This window comes from Athene cunicularia, assembly GCF_003259725.1.
Source record: "Athene cunicularia isolate RWA chromosome 2 unlocalized genomic scaffold, athCun1 chr2_part1, whole genome shotgun sequence".
NCBI lineage: Eukaryota > Metazoa > Chordata > Aves > Strigiformes > Strigidae > Athene > Athene cunicularia.
Window position 1 is genome coordinate 63,479,171 of NW_020799095.1, and position 19,990 is coordinate 63,499,160.

At 40.9% G+C, this 19,990-nt stretch overlaps 1 protein-coding gene across 1 annotated transcript in view; it reads right to left on the reverse strand.

Annotated features, from left to right (window-relative positions):
* Nucleotides 1–210: 210 nt before the first annotated feature.
* The window catches only part of GMDS (GDP-mannose 4,6-dehydratase), a gene marked incomplete at its 5' end in the record, with an annotated part of 359,819 nt that continues 340,039 nt past the window's right edge, over nt 211–19,990 (reverse strand). Inside the window, 2 exons of the mRNA XM_026841380.1 lie at nt 211–677; nt 1,060–1,128. Of these exons, the coding sequence (XP_026697181.1) occupies nt 615–677; nt 1,060–1,128 (132 nt within the window). The remainder of the gene's footprint in view (nt 678–1,059; nt 1,129–19,990) is intronic.

Below are 19,990 nucleotides of genomic sequence, written 5' to 3' on the forward strand. Positions count from 1 at the left end.
TATATAAGAGTTCAAGTGGTGGAAAAGGGCTGCTGGGGTAGAGGTAAGGCTGCAGGAAAGAAAAAACAAGGAGTGTTCAGGAAAGGCAGAAGAGGGGAAGCCGTGGAAGCAAGGGCTGGAGGGATGATGAGCCCATCCTAGTGCCAGAGGTTTGCTGCTGGTGTTGCTGGAGGAGAGAGGAAGTGGGGAACAGGGGATGCTTTTGTTTTACAAATGGGAGAAAGTACTAAAAATGTGCTGGAGTACCTAGGTAACAGAAAGATGAGTTTTAATTAAAAAAGGGAAATTAGTGGCCGATCAGTACTTCAGATACAGTATTGGCTGGGGGGTGTGGGGTGGTGGTGTGTGCGTAACCCCTCCCCAGATAATGGCAGGAACCAGAGGTGGCCCGGGCAAGGCTGACCCTAGGATGATCTGTGGGGTGAGAGGCACCGAGAGGGTGTGGAGGATGGAGCAGGGGATAAAACTGGGCTTTCACGCACAGGCAGACCAGTAATAAAACCATCATGGAGAGGGGTGGCCACCCACCCCGGGCCTGGCAGCTCGTGGCGGTGCTGGTCATGGGGTGTGCCCCCAGCACGGGTCCTGCGGCACCCACTGGGCCCAGCCAGGGCTTAGGCATTAGGGTTATTCTTCATGAGCTCCACGTCGGCGTCCACCATCTCCCTCACCAGCTCCTGCAAGGAGGGAGAGAGGCAGATGAGGGCCCCGGTGCAGAGGACGAATGAGCAGCACATTGGGAGTGCCTCAGACCACGATGAGCCCCCCATGGCAGGACAAAGAGGGGACAGGGCTTTGCTGGGCTCTTCCTGCAGCAGCCCTGGGCCCTGGCCCCAATGTGTGCGTTGGTGTGTTGCTGTGCACCAGAGGTGCCCATCGCTGCTACGGTGGCTGCTGGCTTCAAAACAAGAATCCAGGCAGGGCTACCAAAAATGGGATTTCTCGTTGTGCCTGAACCACCCCACACAGAGGCTCCCCCCTCCCTTTCCTTTCCTGTGGATTGCTTTTAGAGGACACGAACACCCGGCAGGTAGAAAGCATGCCAGAAAGGCCACTCACATCAAATGTGACTCTCGGCTTCCAGTTCAGCTTTTGTCTGGCTTTGGTACAGTCCCCTTGCAGAAAATCCTGTGGAAAAGAAGAGAGAGGTGCCATGAAAAGCATTCACCTTCCTCACCTCGATGGCCTTCCCATTGCTCATGCTTCCCCCACGAGCTGAGCACGGCAGAAACACTGTTGGACTTCTCTGAGGACAAAATATTTCACTTTAAGATACAATTTTAGTGGAAGCTCATATGCCTATAAATCACCAGGAGGCAGCATCCTTTCACCAGGCTATTTCAGATGGAAAGAGTTATTCTTTGTTTTTGTGTGCGCCTGGGGTTTGAACTCCAGCCTTACGGCCGTATGATGGCAAACATTTTATAAGTTGTCATGTCTCTTAGTCATGCTATTGAATGAGCTGTTTCAAATTCTTTTTTGCCCCATTTGTTTAAATAATGTAAATCACCGAGCAAACATGACAACTAGTCTCTTTCAAATAAAAATGTGATCACAGACAGATGATGCTGAAAGACTGTTATGAATATGGGTAACTACATGCAGCAGTAGTAAACATTGAGCTTTTGAACGCCTACATCTTTTTTTTTTCTAGAATATTTTGAGCATCCACATGCAAAGAAAAGTCTAAATATCTCATAAATGAAAAGAAATTATCTTGACACCATTATAGAAACCAACACTTTGGTCATACGCACCTTACGGTTCTTTAAAGTGCTACCACACCAAAACCATCCCACAACCAGTCATCAAAAACAATGTAATAAAATTAAACAAAGAAAAAAGCTCCTTTGACTGCATTCCTAACTGTATGAAAACTCTGACTGTATCTTCCTTTAAAATTTGAATACTGTGTTTAAATAGCTTTTTCTAACTGTATGTACTGATTTAATAAACTACATCATCTCTCCTCACAAGCTTCGTTTCTCTGTAGCAGTAAATACTAAAATCGTCTCTGTCTGGTTGTAAAGAAAGCCAAACAAAACAAACCTTGCTGCAGAACAAGTGTAAGGCTGAATTCTGCTCTTGCGTTTGACTTTATGGTGGTAACGCAGAAGGCTTTCCAGAAAAATGCATGGACTGCCTTTCTTCTCCCTTTTCCACTCTCTGGCCAGCGGTGGAGCTAACGAGCATTTTATTTTCTGGCTGTAGATTTTTTCTAACTCTACTGCTTGCACACTACATTTTTCAGATGCTATCTTTTGTGCATCTGTGGTTCAGGTCATGTTAACTTCCAAAATCACCTCATCCTGTGCAGTAAAATATAGGAAATTCTTCATAATTGTGCTCCAGAAGGCTAGACTGCTTGCTTCCAGGAGCAGAGGAAATCCACCAAAGGAAATATTGCACCGAAGAAGGGGATGTGGAACAAACACGTCTGCTGAGACTATTCCAGGCAGCATTTTTACTAGTTCAGTCTTTAGGCTAAAAACATTTCAGCCTGCCTTCAGAAAAGAGTAAACAGATGGATCAGAACAAAATGATATGAAAATAAAAAATGCCATGATTTCCTTAAATTAAACTAAATTATTTCCTACTGCAGCCCTATAATGGGTTTTTACAAACTGCAGCAGACATCTGAGGCCAAGTCATGCAAAACCGCATCAACTTGAGGGATCCCCTGGAGGGTCATGTGAATATGGATTGCAAAATCTGTTTTGAAATGGGAAAGACGCCCACTGACTTTGATAAAATTTGGATCAGACCCTAATGTGCTCACAGAGGTATGCCTTTTATCTGGAGTTCAGTTTAATTTACATTATATATGTGTGTATATATATGTGCCTGGAAACAAGGAAATCCGTCTTAAAATAATAATTTCAGTATAAAAACAATTGCCTTTTATTCAGTCCTAATTCAAGCCATTAGTTAGAAGTGTTTTAATACCACCTAGTTTTAAGTCATAAAAGTCATGTCATAAAATTTAGAGTTTCATTTTTATAAATGCTGTGTAAGTAATAATTTTACATCCACAATCTTTATATCATAAGCATTATTGAAAACCAAGCCTTATCTAGGGTACTGGCTTCCCATTTGAAAAAAAATGGACCGGGAAGAACAGAATGAATTGCCACCGTCTGCTGTATGCAGTTGCATTCTGCTTTTGAACAGCTTGGGAGCAGTCTTTTAACTTTCTTAGACAAATGCTTTTTGTTAAAACAGTTTATCTAAAAAAATACTTTACCTAATTCCAGCCCTTCATTCAAAAACATTAACACTCAACTGCTGAACAGGGCATAATAAGGTTGGAGGGAGGTTGCAAATCAGTAAAAGTGAAGTTATTTGCAGTGCTGGATTATACATAGAGATAATACAAGCAACTAGCATATTACATTCATTTAAGTAGTATTTTTTCTTTAAAAGTTCACATGCTTTAAGAATGATGCAGAAGAAAAAAAAAAAAAAAAAAAAAGAAGATTTAATATATATGATAATACAAATTCCCCAGCTGACTTAGGTTAAAAGATTTTAAATGTCTCTCCTGAAGAAGTTTGTGTACTTTTGAGAAACACTACTTTGTAGACAGATTTACTTGAAAATAGCATTATGGACAAAATGTCTCCTAGGCACTTTTACAAGGGTCTCTTACAGAAGTTACTAGGTACAGAGATCAAATAAAACCACATTAACACCATATTACATCTAAATTCAAGGTTTGATTGTATTATTAGTCAAAGTTTTAACACTGAGTGGAAATGATGACTGGAACAAAGCTATTCCTGATTAAAGGATTGTATTGCAGTCATGTTTCCTGTATTTTTCTACAAGTAGCTCATAATATGAAAACAATAAGGTAATTACAATAAAATAAGAATATTAAAAAAAGCTCCTCTTGGAACAGAATGACTGCTTGTTTATATTATTCAAGTCTTTCACTGAAACCAGAGATGCATCTGTCAGGCTTCCAAAAGGAAAAAGATCCACAAAAAACCCTGCAACCCAAAAAACCCTCTGGCATGCCAGTCATTAAAGTGTATTGATTCTTCAGTGTCAGGGCTTCACTTTCTGGGGTTACAACCATATCAGAAAGCACAGAACGAAGAGGTGAGATTTGACTGAAGAAAACCTGGATTTTTTGGCGGGAGGGGTTGGGGGGGTGGGTGCTCTCGAAAAACAGCTGCTGCTGCTGAATGTAAGCTCCCTGGTATCCCTATTCCTGATGAAAAGGCACCTGACGAAATGATACTACTTCATGTTTTGTATTCCTGCAGGATAACTCTTTCTGTGGCATCGTGCTTTACATACTGACAGGAAAACAAAGCCCTTTGACTCTGTGAAAACCCTGAGGATTTAGATACTGAGCTGAGTTTGGAAACCTGAAAACACTGATTAAGGCTTTCTGTTGTTTTTATAGTACATGAACATCATGAACATAAAGTTAAGTCTTTGCTTTTAGTTATCCATTTTGGGAGGAACAAGCCCTTATTTTCCATGCAAATACACTTAACATAAGTGAATAGTAATGACAAGTTTTACCTGCAAGCTAAGAGTTGGAAACAACATTCAGGTAAATATTTAAAGGGAAGGAAGATGGAAAAGACAGCAGTCAAATTCTCTGTTGCCACTTAATATGAGAGTAAACTCTATGGCTTTACATGCACCTCACTGTGATATGGCTTCCTCTCAGAGAAAAGAACAAGTTTATCCAATGTGAGTTTTTCCTGTTTTACCTTTTCTGTAAATGAGGCTGTGTAACTGTAGAAAATACCCCGTTATCACTGAATCTGATTTTATGATCATTCAGATTTATTGTCCAAATGCACACACACAAATACATACAGATAAGCAGAGAGAAATTTGTTATGTAATGTGGTAAAGCATTTTCAAATTTGATTTTAAAACCATGAGACAAAAATGTAAAATATTTTAATGTAAATATCACATTTCCCAAGCTCTTGTTCTGAGTGTCATCAAGACTCCTATTTTGACTTGCGCAGTGATTGATCTGGTTTCACTGTGCAATGTTTCACCGTCTCATTCAATTAACTTTAACTGAAAATTTAAAGGCTCAAGACAATGTGAGAAAAAGGAGATAGCGTGCTTGAAAGAAGGCCAAGGCTTCCTTTATTACTACTAGTTGAGTCCCTTTAAAACATGCCTTCACTGGAGCTAGTGTTGAGCACCAGCTTTTGCTCTCTTACACCAGAGTAAAACTGAGATTAAGTCCTTAGTAAAACACCTGCGATGGAATTGTGCCCAGCTCCACTCACTGCAGCAGAGACAAGGCTTTACCTCTAAAAATAAACAGACTTGATCTAAGCACACAACAGTTTTACTGCATTGAAAAGTGGCCAGCGTTACGTTCACAATCAGCACGACTGCTAGAAAAATGATTTGTTACATCAGAGCTCCCATAAGCAAAGAGCACAGACCCAGCTTGGTGGAGACTCTGGTTTGCATGCTTAGTCTTGCAGTCGTTTGCTCAAGAACTTCTGTCAGGAAGAATTTCAAGAGTCTAAGGGCCAACGTTTACTGCAAACTATGCTTGTGTTTTATTTTCCTTATTTCCTCCTTAAAACCATCACCTTTCAGCTTTAACTCATCTCATTAAAAGAAAAATTAATAAACATGGCTACTTGATTAGACAACATTAGCTTGCAGTTTTGTGTTTTCACCATTATCACAGAATCACAGAATAGTTTGGGTTGGAAGGGACCTTTAAAGGTCATCTAGTAAAACCCCCCTGCAAGTGAGCAGGGCCATCTTCAACTAGGTTAGGGTGCTCAAAGTCCCATCCAGTCTGTCCTTGAATGTTTCCAGGGATGGGGCATCTACCACCTCTCTGGGCAACCTGTTCCAGTGTTTCACCACCCTCAAGGAAAAAAAATGTCTTCCTTATATCTAGTCTGGATCTACCCTCTTTTAGTTTAAAGCCATTACCTTTTGTCTTACTGCAAAAGGCCCTCCAGTCTCCCCTTTTCTGCAGTTTTTGGAGCATTTTTCATAGCAATTTTTAATGAGGGTTCACGTAGCACATTTCGATAGTAACAGCCCCACAGTATATACGGGTATCTGCTGCAGCTCATTGCTCGGAGAACAGCCTTGTTAAAGGGTTTGTTGCAAATAGCCAGGAGACTGCATGTGTTGCTGCCTATGTCTCCTACCATCACCCTTACCCTTCATTCCCCAGTGTTCTGCACTTGCCACCAGGTCCAGGGATGTCATGTCTTAACCTAGACGCAACGTTGGAAAGCAGTTTCCGAGCTATTCTCTGAGCACTCTATTAAGAAAAGTAGTAAGGTTGAACTAAATCTGAGCTGTAGAGCCTGTAAACACACACCTTGCTGGTGCAAAAGTTAATGTGAGGTTCAGCTAGGCTCGCATCAAACCCCAGAAGGAGTCACAGTAATAAGCCCTGCATCTGCTCTGCACTGCTCTAAGTACTGCTAGAGATGCACAATACAGAGCACGCTGGCTTGAGTTCTTTGCAAAGGGTAGTGTTTGTTATAATATCTACAGTAACAGGGAAAAATCAGTATAATTATAAAGCAAGAGACTCCTAACTCTATAGTAAATATGAGGAGACTGAAGTGAAAACACATCAGTGAGCAAAGACCAAGCCTAAGAAGGAACACAGTAAACATCTTCAGGAATTTAAGACGAGCCATAATGTGTCCTTGCTCAGTTTTAGTTTTATTTCCACTGTTCTTAGAAAAGTAAAGTTGTGGAGCAGTTAGGGTACCAAGGGAATAGAAGAATGCCAGTGAATTTGGTTCCTGATCTAAATTTGTTTTAATGCAGCATGAACAGACTGCTTTCCACTCTTGGGTCAGCAGTCTTTTGCAGAAAGACAGTATTGTTTGCAAAGAACCACAGAAAAAGGCAAAAGGCAAAAGCAACCAATAGGCTGAAACTCATGTATAACTAAATGCCGTTTAAAATAAGAGGCATAATGTGGTTTTTTTTTTTTTTTCCCGTAGTATGTTTTCCTATGCAAATCTGCTCCCTGTTCAGAAAGCTCCATTTTTACTAAACTCGTGTCGAGGGGAAAGGAGGGGGGAGGAAGAATGACTTGAGGAAAGGGTCGATTCTGCATGATGCTGAGCCTCTGCAGCTCCGATGGACCTTGGTGTGCTGTGAGTGCCGGGCACCTTTGAGGTGAGGGCTTCTCTCGTAATCCAGCAAATAAGTCGTCAACGCAAGCCGCACGGTCAATAAAACCTAAGCAAAGCCTTTGCCTTTCCGTCAGGAACCAGGGGTGTTGGACCAGCAGTTTTATCTTACCGATCTGATAATCTTTAATTTCACCAGCTTCCAAAGGGTTAAGGCAAATCAACTCGGAGCAGCAATAAACATTAGGGCGATAAAAACAGTCATGGAGCTCCTCTCCCTCCTCCTCCTCCTCCTCTTCCCCTGCGCCTTTTCCACTTCGCTGCTGCCTATCAGCCCAAACTGGAGCTGAAGCCAGACCTCTCTTTCAATGACAGGGGGTGATAAGAGACGCGAAGAAAACAGCGAGCTGTCTGCTCTGCTCAGGAAGCCGGGGCCGGGCGGTATTGTCCACCGGCGGGGCCACGCGGCGGCCGGAGGCCGGGAACAATGCCCCGCTCCGGGGAAATGGGCTCACTCAGCGCCGGCCCTGGCAGCCCCACCGACCCCGCAGATAAAACGGCGAAGCAGGGGGAGTCGGCCCCGGGTGCCTCGTCGCCGGCCCGGCTGACGGAGGCGAGGCGGCAGGCGGCGCGGCCCCGGGCGGAGCACACGCGCAGCGCGCAGCCCGCAGCCGCGGTGCGAGCGCCGGCGGAGCTGCAGGCACGGCAGCCCCTCGCAGGGCTGAGCATTACTCAGAGCTATCTGTCCCTTTGCCAAGCGAAGCCTGAGAAAACGTTTTGGCCAGTGCTGTCCCTCGAGCCAGATAAAATTCCTCCCGAATTACAGCCCGATATCCCCGAAGCCAGTGCTGAATTTCACTCGCTTTGGATCTGGAGCGGAGCTCGCTCCTCAGGAGCCGTCCCGCACCGGGATCGGCGTAGCTCTGCGCCAGGGCATCCCGCTGCGAGGTGGGCCACGGGTGCTTTTCAGGATCCCACGCGTGAGGCAGGCTGAAGGGTGTTCCCCCTGCAGCAGGGAAAGCCCCGCTGCTGTAAACAGCAAAATTCCCACAGCTGGCTGCAGCGAGGCGGGTGCTTCCCTCCCTCTCAGTTTGCCCCAAGGCCCAACTCTGTGCTCCTGGGAAGACCTGGAAAGTGTTCCCCAGCTTGGATGCAAGTGTAATTGTAACCTCAGCTCACTTCTCTGCAAAATGCCAGAGGCTTCTGACTGGCGAGATCGTTTCTAGTTCACAGGAATGCCTCTGCTGAAAAAGCAGGGAACTTCTGGAGGAGAGGAAGATCAAACCCATTTGCCATGGACGGACTATCGCTATGGTGGTTCATGTATTAGCACTGGACACATAAACACTTTCTTTCTGATATGGCATACTCAGTCATCCAAACGCACATATCACCACTAAAAATCTTTATCAAGTTTGCTAAAATTCCAACTAATACTTCAATGTTATTATGATCCAAACTAAGCTTTTCCAACTCTTCTAACAAAATAGAATTGCTCTTTGCAAACGACAGTTAAAGGTGGTACCACTCCCATTGGTTGTCACTGCCCTGTATGATAGGACATGATGTGTGTGCCAGCTCTTGCATTCCTGTGCATAAAGAGGTGTCTGAATAACCTGGATTTTGCATGACATAGGTTAGAAGCATTTTTGCATTTTCTCTTTACAGCAGATGTTTTGGGGAGGTTGTATTTCTTCAGGCTCCCTGGCCAGATGATAAGAGAGGATGCCCATGTGTCACCTTCACATCACTGAAAAACAAGACCCTGGGAAGGATGAACCTCTTTCATATGGGTGGAGAGCAGCTGCAGTACAGGAAAAGAACAGGTTCCTTCTCTTTTCACTGGTACCTCCAAGTCCTGCTTCTGTCCACTATTAAATGTGTTTGCTTCTTGCTTCACTGTGGCCTGTTCTCCACCCTGACAACAATTTGGGGGGCAAGAGTAATATGAACATGTCTTCATTGACACACACAGTATGTATTATTTAGGCAAGGGCATAATTCCTTTTAAAATTCTTAAATCCAACTTGTCACAATTTTTTTAATCCACTCTGATTATTTTTCTCATTGCTCCCTCCTCTTTACATTTTCTGCAAACATCAGGAAATCACTCTCTGAAGCTGTTTGATTTCAGTGGGGTTTATTGTGCAGTAGCATCTGCATTTCTTACTGGAAATGGAATATGGCCCCTAGGGTTAGCTGTCTTTATTGACTGACACATCAAGATGAATAGGAAAACTGATAACCCCAGAAATCCATGCTGCAAAGCTACTTTGTTTCTTCTCTTCTTACACTAAAAAATACTTCATTTATAACAACATATATTGAAATGTTAATAGGTTTAGTTATCACTGCTAGCCAAATACCAAATGATAAGCAACAAAACAATAAACAGTAGGACAATGATTTGGTATTCTACCTACCTACCTATAGATATTTATCTATCTACCCTTAGAGCATTAAGCAGCAATTTCACAAATGCAAGTCTATGATTAGTGGGATATTACTACTCCATAAGATAAATTCTTTATCTTGTACAGGATGCATTGTTTATGGTGATTTTACTACCCCCATGGATGTTCACATTTCTGAAAAAAAATGAAGGCATTTGTTACATTAACATCAAAATTATATTAAATTTTTTTGGAAGGCTGTGCTGTTATGTTTGCCCTAATAAAAATTAATTTACTCAAAAATATAATTTTAAATCTAAAAAGCATGTAATTGGAAAATTCTAACCCACCCAACAGCAACTGGTGTCTTTGCCCTGTGTTCAGTGCTCATCTCGCTACTCTGAAGGCTTGGTTGTGACTCAGGTTGGACAAGAGAGATGACACTCCCCTCCTTACCTGTTATGCTGATATATGAACCTGTCTCTCCCTGAAGCTTGTAGTAAGACTTGTGGGAAAAAGGACAGAGAGGGGATGGATACTTCTGTCTTCCTCCCCCTATGGATTAACATACAAAAGCGTTTACAGGGAAGATGGTTAGTCATTTTGCATTGTTCGAAAAACAGTTGTAAAATACTTCCTCTTTGCAGTATGGGGTATGAAAAAGAGAGCTGCCACTTCTCTGGACAAAACGGTTATGTGCTGCCTCTTACTGCTGGCTGGCTTTTTAGAAGCAGCCTCCCTCTATACAGTCACAAACCTGTTTTGGGGATTTATGGGATGCATCTCCTTGCACCCCACCCCTCACTGCATTCAAAATTCTCACTAAAATATCCAACTGATTTGAAAACCCTTTTCAAGACACAATGTATGGAAATAAATTAAGCTGTGAAGGCTTAAAGGGACCTCATGAGCTGAGGCTTTGTTACCCAAGGGGAGGGAAAAAAAAAATCAATTTAAAACACAGTATATAGAGAGGACTCAGGACGGGATACCATGGGGGTCCTGTCTGCAAAAGTGAAGCTATCCTTGCCCAAACACCTCTAGTCATGAAGCAAGCAGTGGTCCACAAAAGGGTTAAAATAAAACAAGGTAGGATAATTTCTGATTCTGTGTACATCCCAAATGTATTCTCCAGCCTGCTTGATAGAGAAGGAAGTCCAAGCAGTGGCCTTTCACATGACATCATAAAAGCCTAATTTATCACCAGCCACCAAACATCTAGAAAATCATAACATCCTTTCAGGAAAGCCATGTGCAAAATAATCAGATTTACTTTGATGAAAGCTTTAGTGACTTAGTCCAAGTAGGACACTACAAAGAATAACCCTTTACAGGTACTGGCACACAACAAAGCAGGTCACATTTAATGCTTCAAACTCAATGCTTTATCCATTAAAAGGCTTATGCATTTCCTGCCCATAAACAAACGTATTTCTATTCTGCATGTGTGCTCAACCAAGACTGCTAAGATAAAACACTGGTCACTGATAAGTCTGGGCAAGGTAGTCAGCTGAATACTCCTTTACAGATGAAAAGCATGCTCTTGCTGCAAATAAAGGCATTGTGCTCCCCACTCCCTTGTCTTGCAGTCCCTTCCAAGTGTGTTAGGAATGCGGGCTGACTGTTGCCACAGAATCTCACAGCTTTTGAAAGGATAAAGCCCTTCCCGCACACTCAGCATCAGCTACGCTGAACTGAGGGGTGCATTCCACCTGACAACTTCTCAAACACTTTGCAAAAGACACTCCCCTCTGTCCATCCAAGGCTTTCACTGTTCTGGCTCTTCTGCATCATCCGTTTGTGGTGGCCAGTGTAACCTGAGTGTCTTGGTGGAAAAAATACTGCTCAGCAAGCAGTGTATCTCCATAAAATCAATTTGTTTCACATTTGCAAATGAAATCAAACAAATCCACATTTTGTGTTGATTAGGTAGACAAAACAGACGACAAAGCAGTTAATGGATGGTTACAAATAGCATCTACATGGCATTCAAGATTTTTTGTCTGTAAATTGGTTGGTGTGTGTTTAAAGACACACAGATTCCAATAGCCATTCAGTTCACTGATCCTGCTGCTTAATAATCTGACCCTTAGGCTCCAGCTGGTCAATGGCCACAGGTTCTTCTGGTCTGACTGGAAAAATAACTGGATTTTCCACACGATTCTTGGTAGTTTGTTGTTGCATGTTCTCTGATCTTCGTTAATAAAAATAACTTCCTATTACATTTCCTGCACAGGAAAGCTTGGAAAAAAAAAAAAATCATAGTTTTTCCTATTCTATCTTTCACTTTCTCTCAGAGCAGACATCCAATCCACCACAAAATCTTCCAAGAAATCAAAATCAATATAACTATTTTGTTTTCTTTTAAACATCGGTATTTTGTTCTCTTCCATCCTTCCCTTCCTTTGATATTTAATTTTTCTCATTTTGTTGTTTAAAATTTTCCCATGTCTTGGCTAATTTATTTTCCTGTACAATCCCATTTATCTCCTTCTATTGTAAGACATTTTTCTTTGTAATTTGATGTCTCTCCCAATCTCTCTCTTTCACTTAAGCTCCTTCCATTTCTGAGCATCTTCTCCTGTTCCTCACAAACATCCTCTTAAACCCGGCCTTGCTTCCCCATCCTCAAAACCTGGCCTCCTTTCACCCTCAAAATATGTCACCTCACACCAAGGTTTTGTTCTCCTAATTTCTGCTATAGTGATCTTCGCATGAATATTTTTGCATATTTTCCCCAGGTATTCTCTATATGTCCACAGACTTGTTCCTTTTTCTTTTCCAGTGGTACTCTGTCACATACTAGTGCCTGCTTTCTCTTCACTCAGGTTCTGAATTTTGTGTAGAATATTGCAAGGTTTGGGAGACAATTTATATTACCACTAATACAGCAGAGGTTTGCTGACAGGGCTGAAACAATGTTGAAATAAGTTTTGAAAAAGCAAAAAGATCTCCTGAGGCTTACAGTGTTAGTTTCAGTATGGCTAAAAAGTAGATTAATTTAGTGCTATTACTGTTCACAGTAGCTGCCTATAAAATTCCACAGATTTGGCAGTGCATTCGCCAGATATACTTTAAAAGCATGCATAATATGCCCTGTTTCTTTCCAAAGCATCACCAAATGCAAATACCACTTCTTGAAATCTGTCCTCTCAATGAACTTCTTCTCTTAAACACTTTCAATTAAACAAGAAAGGAATTTTTGATCTGTTACCAAAAAATTCTTCATTATTTCACCCTGTAGCAGTCAAATATGAAAGAGCATTATAGAAGGAAATCAGGTAGCATTTTCTAATGGTTCTGCCCTACTTAGCAAACCTCCTTTAGCTCCACAACTAAAAAGCAAGCAAACTACTCAGACATACACAGAGGTAGGCATGGGCTCAGAATACTCCAGTGCTTGAACCTGTATAGTGTTTAAAATGCAAGATGCATCATCCATCACTTGATTTCTTTACAAGGAAAGTGTCTCTTGAGAACATTCACACAGAAATTGTCTATTGCCAAGTTTTTGCATGAAAGACAGAGCTTCTCCTCAGATAAGCAATCCTATTTTTCATTCACATTTTGGCAGAGCAGAGACGTCAGGTAAGGGTCCCACCATACGTTGCACAGACACAGAAATGGCAGCTCTTTCTCTGAATATCTATCAAAGTCAAATATCACTTTCTGGAATATTGTTAGAATTCATCTACAGCTCACATCTCTTTTCCAGTGCAGGTCACCAATAAACCTTATGGCTTAGTTTACTTTGTTTGTTGTATTCCAGCGTAATGGGCAATATGTATGAACACTGAGAATATAAAAAGCAGCTGAAGAAAGCTAGATGAACATTTTGGCAGCTTTATTCCACTTGTAACCTGAGCAAGACTTCAACTAGATGTAATGCCATTTAGACAAAACAGAACTGCTTCACAGCAGCACTACACAATGACTAGGAAGGACCACCAGAGAAGAAAGATACAGTTTTTATATAATTAGAGCAATAGTAATGACATTACAATGCCAAGAAAGCATTGTCATCCCCATTTTAGAAAGCTGGGAGGCGGGATGATTTAAGGACTTGACCAACACCTTGGAATGAGAAGGAGCAGCAAGAAGATAACCCAAGGTGTATCTCACCACTTCCCTATGATGTATAGCTTACTACAGATAAAACAGCTAAAGCATTCACATCACTGTGCATCTGGCATAATTTGCCTGAATAAGTCCTTGCGATTGATTTGTAATAAACAGTCCTGCAGCAGCAAACTGCTCCAAGGATGAGTGGATATATAGCACCTTGATGCAGCAGGTGACATATATTTAACCACATATTTTTTCGTCTGTCTAAAGTTTTACTTCTATTTCTGCTCTGGATTTTCTTTTATACCTTCTTTCACATAAAAATCAAACACCACAGTAATATTAAAAAATTGTCATTGCTTGCTCAACATTTCCCCTCCAGACCCCTATTATTGACCTGGGAGTAACAGAACTCATGAGTTTACTGGCTTGTCTACAGACTCAATTTTCATCTTTTCAAAGATTTTTCTCTGCATATAAGAGGTCAGAGAAAAACTTGACATGTCAAAAAGTTGAGATTCGTATAATCACAGGAACTCAGAAATTCCTGCTTTATGAAAACAACAAAATAATATGATATTAATTACAGGACTGCAAAGGTTGGCAACACAAAAGAACCAGAAACTTATTTCACTTCACTGACACTCAGGAAAAGATTCACTCTGTCATTTGCAAGATAGGACCCTGCAGCGCACTGATGCTGCAGCCTACAGTAGAATGCTTTTCTTTTTCCCGATTTCAGTTTCACTCCAAAAGATATCAGACTTCATCAAAACTTTGTAAAAGTGCATCATCCCATGCATTTAACACCCCCCCAAACCATTCAAACATCACAAAAGCTGATCACCATTTTATGAACTTTTGCCAAGGTATCCACAAATTAAATTAAATCTCTACTTACTATTAAAAAAGTATCAGAAAAGACTTTACATTCTGATGAGGTACTACTACCTGCTTCAGCAGTGCTACCACAACATCTCACTGTGGTAGCACACAGCTGAAGCATGAAACAACAAAAAGCTTTAGTAACCAGAAAATCCAAGCCAAAATGATAGAGCTCCTAAGTGAAGAATACAGTAGCACACAGTACTTGACAACTGCTAATTTCTGTGGTCTTGAGGTTTGATTTGAAAACATAGAGTAATATTGTTCCCTGATATATTAAAAAACCCCAACCCATTAACCTAGATGGGCTGTCAGTTTACACTAAAAGGATCTAAATAAACCAACTGTATCTTTTTTATACTAAAACATGTATTTTAACAACATATACTGCAGTAAAGTCCCATGAACTTTACATACTTTTTTCCATACAGGCAATGAACTGAGAGAGCTCTGGCTTTTCATAGCATCTTTTGGCATCATTTATATTTAAATAACAACAGTCAGGATCATTTTCATCAACATGAAAAAGAAGTTCAGATCTAATCAAGAGACAGTACTGTCTCTTGACACTGCCTGCTCTATGCTTGCTTGAGCACGTAGGCAGCAGCTGGCACTTCCATCGCTTGATCATTACTATTGCTCTTCAAATTATGCCTGTCACAGGTTAGGAAAACATGAGTAATTAAACATAAACAGCGTCATAAAATAATAGTAAGAAAAAAATTAATAATCATCCAAAAGAGTGTTTGGGGCACCTCCCTAAACCACCTTGGATTTCTGCCCCTTCTGCTCAGACAGTTTTCCTCTGTGTACTTTTTAATTATTTCCTTCATGAGTCCTTTAAGGCAAAGAAGTTTGTAGAGGTGGGAAAAAAACCACGTATTAGAACTGATGAGGACGGCGATATGCAAGAAAGAGAGATGCCAATTAAGTATTCTCTGAACTACTGCAGCCTGATTTTGAATTGCTTATGGCAAAGACTTATGCCTTCCTATGACACCGCTAGTTCAAGATGCTTGTATTTTAAATGCAAATTTCAGAAGCTGATTGTTCCTTATTCGAACCATGCACTACAGCTGGTCACTGGTTGCAGTATCTCTCTTCTGACCCATCAGCTCATTATACCAAGTTCAGTATTTAAACCATATGCAGGTCAATGTAGAAATTCTGTAGTCCTGCAGCCCTATGCATGTAGATGTATGCCTCCTTTTACTCAAATAGTCAACAACCAAACTCATTCCTAGCTCACTTCTCTTACAAAACAAGTATATACCAACACAGCAATAAAGACGGAGACTTTGGACCATGTTATTAGCAATCCTAAGGAAGTTGTTGCAGCCTATTTTTGTGCACAGGGTTACTGGAACTGAACGTGCAATTCTGGTAATTGCATACAAAAATGACCAGCTACACAAGTAACGGGACATTTGTCATCCACATTTATTATCATGTAGGAACTGTGTAAAAATGTGTGATCCTTCATGTTAGTAGACATGCAAATATTAGGTAAAAAGAGCATTGTTTTCAACTGCTTTACATCCAAAATAGTTATTCACATATCTAACCAAGAGGTGCAACCAACTCAATTTACTCCTACTTGGTCTGTGCTTTGCATGAATATGAATTAAACAAAGTGCAATTTAGGAAAGACTCGTGCCTGTCTCCATAAGAATTAAAAATAAGTGCAGCAACATACATAATGTTTAACACATTCAAATCCACACACTAAAAGCACATTTAGAGATGGTTCTTGTTCTCATTAGGTAATTTTTGCTCAGGTGTGTGCCTTAAGTTATGTATTTTCATATAAACTTCAACACTTCTCTGAAATAAAGGTCATCTTCCCACAAATCTAAGTGCTTCACTTTCTATGTTCAAGATAGAAATTGTTTAGTTTACCATGTCAGAGGTGCTAACTAGTGTACTAAAAGTACACCAGCAATCTGATACACCTGCTCAGGCTATCTAAGAGAACGCTTTGGTGGGGAATTCCCATTTCTGGGAAGGAGGGACTTGCATGTTCTCACACAAAGTCCCACTGAAATCAACAGGAGTCTGGCTAAGCAGTGACCAAGTGGGCTAAATACAGCCAAGCTTTATAACGTTCATCATCACTGCTGGTAGGATCCCACACTACTACTCACAAATTTGACAGTAGGAAGAAGTGAACTGTCTGCACCTGCCATTATTCCCGCACTTTATATATCTCCTTGATTTAGTTCTCTTTCCAGTAGCTTGACATAAAGACCACTAAACACAACAGCAGATTTTCTCACTGATTTCAGGGTTTGGTTTAAGCTCTTTTTTCTTGTCATCCACAGATAACATACACAGCTAGGTTGCTCCTTGGACTAAGCATCCTCAAACATTCCTAGTATCTCCAGTTCATGATTCTTTTCATCTTCCCTTTGATGTTTTTCTACTACACTTTCTTTCCCTTCTCACTATTAGCTTACTGCCCATCTCCTTAAAGGCTCCACCCCTTGTCTTTCTATTCCCCAGCTCAGTGCAATCCCTGTCTCCTGCTTTCCTACCCTTCACACATATGAATATACATCAGTCTTTGGTCACATCTCTGGAGAGGGTGTTCAGTTAAGTTGGCTCCCTCCGCTAATCATCTTTCCAGCAGAGTTTTCTTGACAGGACTGGGGCAAATTAGATTAATTAAGATATAATAAACTGCATTTACTATTTACCAATGTGCCATATGTTGGAAAAAAAAAAAAAAAGAAAAAAAAAAGGTATATGAAACCAGGAAACCCTCTGGCTAGTTTATGGACCTAAAGTCTTTCTGGGAAGGTCACAAATCTCCAAGATACCTCCACACATTAAGTTTTGCACTTGGATTTCTAATTTAGCTGAAAGATGTGTAAAAACACATGCAGTCAGACAGGTCCTTGGCTATACATCTAAGGAAGCTCAAAGCATAAGTTATTACTTCCAAAGTCAATTGTAAGTTATGCTCACTAAATTGGCTCCAGATCCACCCTTTTCAGATAGTAGTATAGAAATAATTTATTCTTTTGGTGAAAAGCACCCATTTTAGCTAAACCACACCCCCAGCTGGGAGTCTCACTAGCAGAAGTGCCAAAGGCAAAGAGATTCAGATGCACACAGGGCTATTGGAGGCCAGCGGAACAGGGGTGAATAAAGCACAGTATGCAATAGTGTCTGTCAGCATGCTGAAATGTATAACCTCTCCCTAACATAGGGGGTCTGCAACACAAATCCGAGAGGAAAATTTGTTCCTGTGGTTCAATCATCATGTTAGACAAAGAGGTTTCCTTGCTTTTAACATCCACGCAACTTATACCAGTCTTACGGATAGCAGTGAAACCACTGCAGCTTTCTGGGTGCCTAATGTTTTGATCTATGTGTATCTTGTTTTCTCCCATCAAGAAAATGCTGTACATAAATATGGCATGAGAGGTATGAAAGCAGTAATTTTAGACATTGCCAAGTTAAGATCCTAACCAATACAGAGATACAAAATCTACGTAAACTAGGAGCTTGTCTCTCACTAATTACACTGGGAACCTGAGTTAAATGACTTACATGAATTCAGCCTCTTCCAATGGCAGCAGTGACTTGAAACAATTTGCTCCATCAGAGTTAACTTCCCCATAAGAGATTACTTCACTAGCTACCTACAGAAACACTGACCTATGTACCTTGCAAAAGCTTTTCTTTCCCCAGGTGAACTGCATCACCAGCTATCCAAAAGGAACATCCCCATATGTGATCTTTAATAGCAGCAGCTGCTGAAGGAAAGGGAACTGCAGAAACACACTGGTTGCCAAACTGCATTTAAATGGAAGGAGAAGAAACAGATGGGGAAATCACTGTTCAGACAGTATTTACTAGCACAATCAGCACCTGAGGCAGCACTTATTCAGGTGCTGAAATTACAGAGGTAAGTTTTACGATGAGAAATCTATTCCTCATATGACAGCTATATTTCTCATCATGGATCATAAAATGCAGATGATCCATCAGATAACTACTTGATTGTAATGTGCATCATAGTAAAACCATCAACTTTCTCTTTTGTTTTACGACCCTGGTTACATCTGGAATGCTTTCAAGAAGGATGCTGATGTTCACTTTGGATACAAACTCAGGGCACTTCTGGATTACTACCTATGCAGTAGTAGATAATAATAATGAGAAATTATAGCAGAATTACTTCAAATTTTGCTACAGAGAAGATCACTCGATTGCCACTTATGTAACTTCATTGAATACTTTTCTTGGACTGGACCATAAAGAAGATTCTTAATTGTCTAACACCCTTCACTTCAGTCAAACTATTCCTTTCGCTCCCCTCTTTCCTCTTACATTACAGATATTTTCCACAACTACTAATACAATAATAGTAATGATAGAAATAAAACAAGTATTTGTAGTAAGTCACATAGTTCCATATTTCTGTAATAAACCCAGTAATTTCTTATTTTTACATAGTATTTGTCACTAGGTAATTTCCAATTCTTGTCCTCTTAGAGGTAGACAAAAAGGTGAAGCTACTTTTCCAAGGTTGCTGAGCAAGCCTCAAATAAAATTTCTGAATTATCTAAGAGCATATAGTGGAAGTGTGAGCTTTGCTGTAATTCAGCACCCCAAAGAGACAGTTACCAAAAGCAATATTTAAAAAGACTTAAATATCTGCTCTTGAAGATTGTTGTGATCTCAGCAGACCGCTAAAATTGGAAAAAAGTTGTCCTTACTGATGTGCAGTCTGCCTCTTTGCTTGGCAAGGTTACAACCCCATTAAACAAAACAAAACAAACTAACCCTCTGGTCTTGCACAACTCCACCAAGAAGGCTTGCAAGTTCTCTGGACAATTGAGGTTGCTCTTAAATTGCGGGGTTGATCCATCACATGTTGAAATCAACAACACTGAACCACAGCTCAATATTCAAAACAGTTCTGCGTGGAGGAACAGCATTTCTGTAACCAGTCAAGACATTGAGTCACTTCATTCTTTCTTGACCTTAACCAAATGCGTTAAATCAATATATACTTCATATTGCCCTGCAAAAGCTCAGCTGTGCTTGGTGTTATTGAAGACTTTCATTCAAGTACCAGACTTCATCCATTTAAAATTAAGATGTTTTAAAAAGATTCTTCTTCCCTACATGTGCCCACCCAAGCAGCAGCAGCAGGGTTTCTGCTAAAACCTGACAATGAAATTTGCCTTTGGAGAAAGACCAAGCATGGAAAACTTTAGTGTAAACAACAATTGCTTCAGAAAATTGTAAGCGCACCAGCCTGGGGTAGGGAGTTGTAAAGGAACTTACTTTGCCAGCTCAAATTCAACAGACCTTATCAAGCTCCTACCTTAATGCATCATGAGTACAGACCCTTAAAGTCTCTTACTGTACACTCCAGGTCTCCTCCACTGCACTTATGGTGGTCTGACTAGCCCTTCACCCTAAATCTCACCCTTCGTCCAAGTAGCGGCAGAGAACTGTCTATAATCTTATTTCTGCCTCATCTGATGTAGAATCCAGGCTGACCCTCCTCCATGAGCC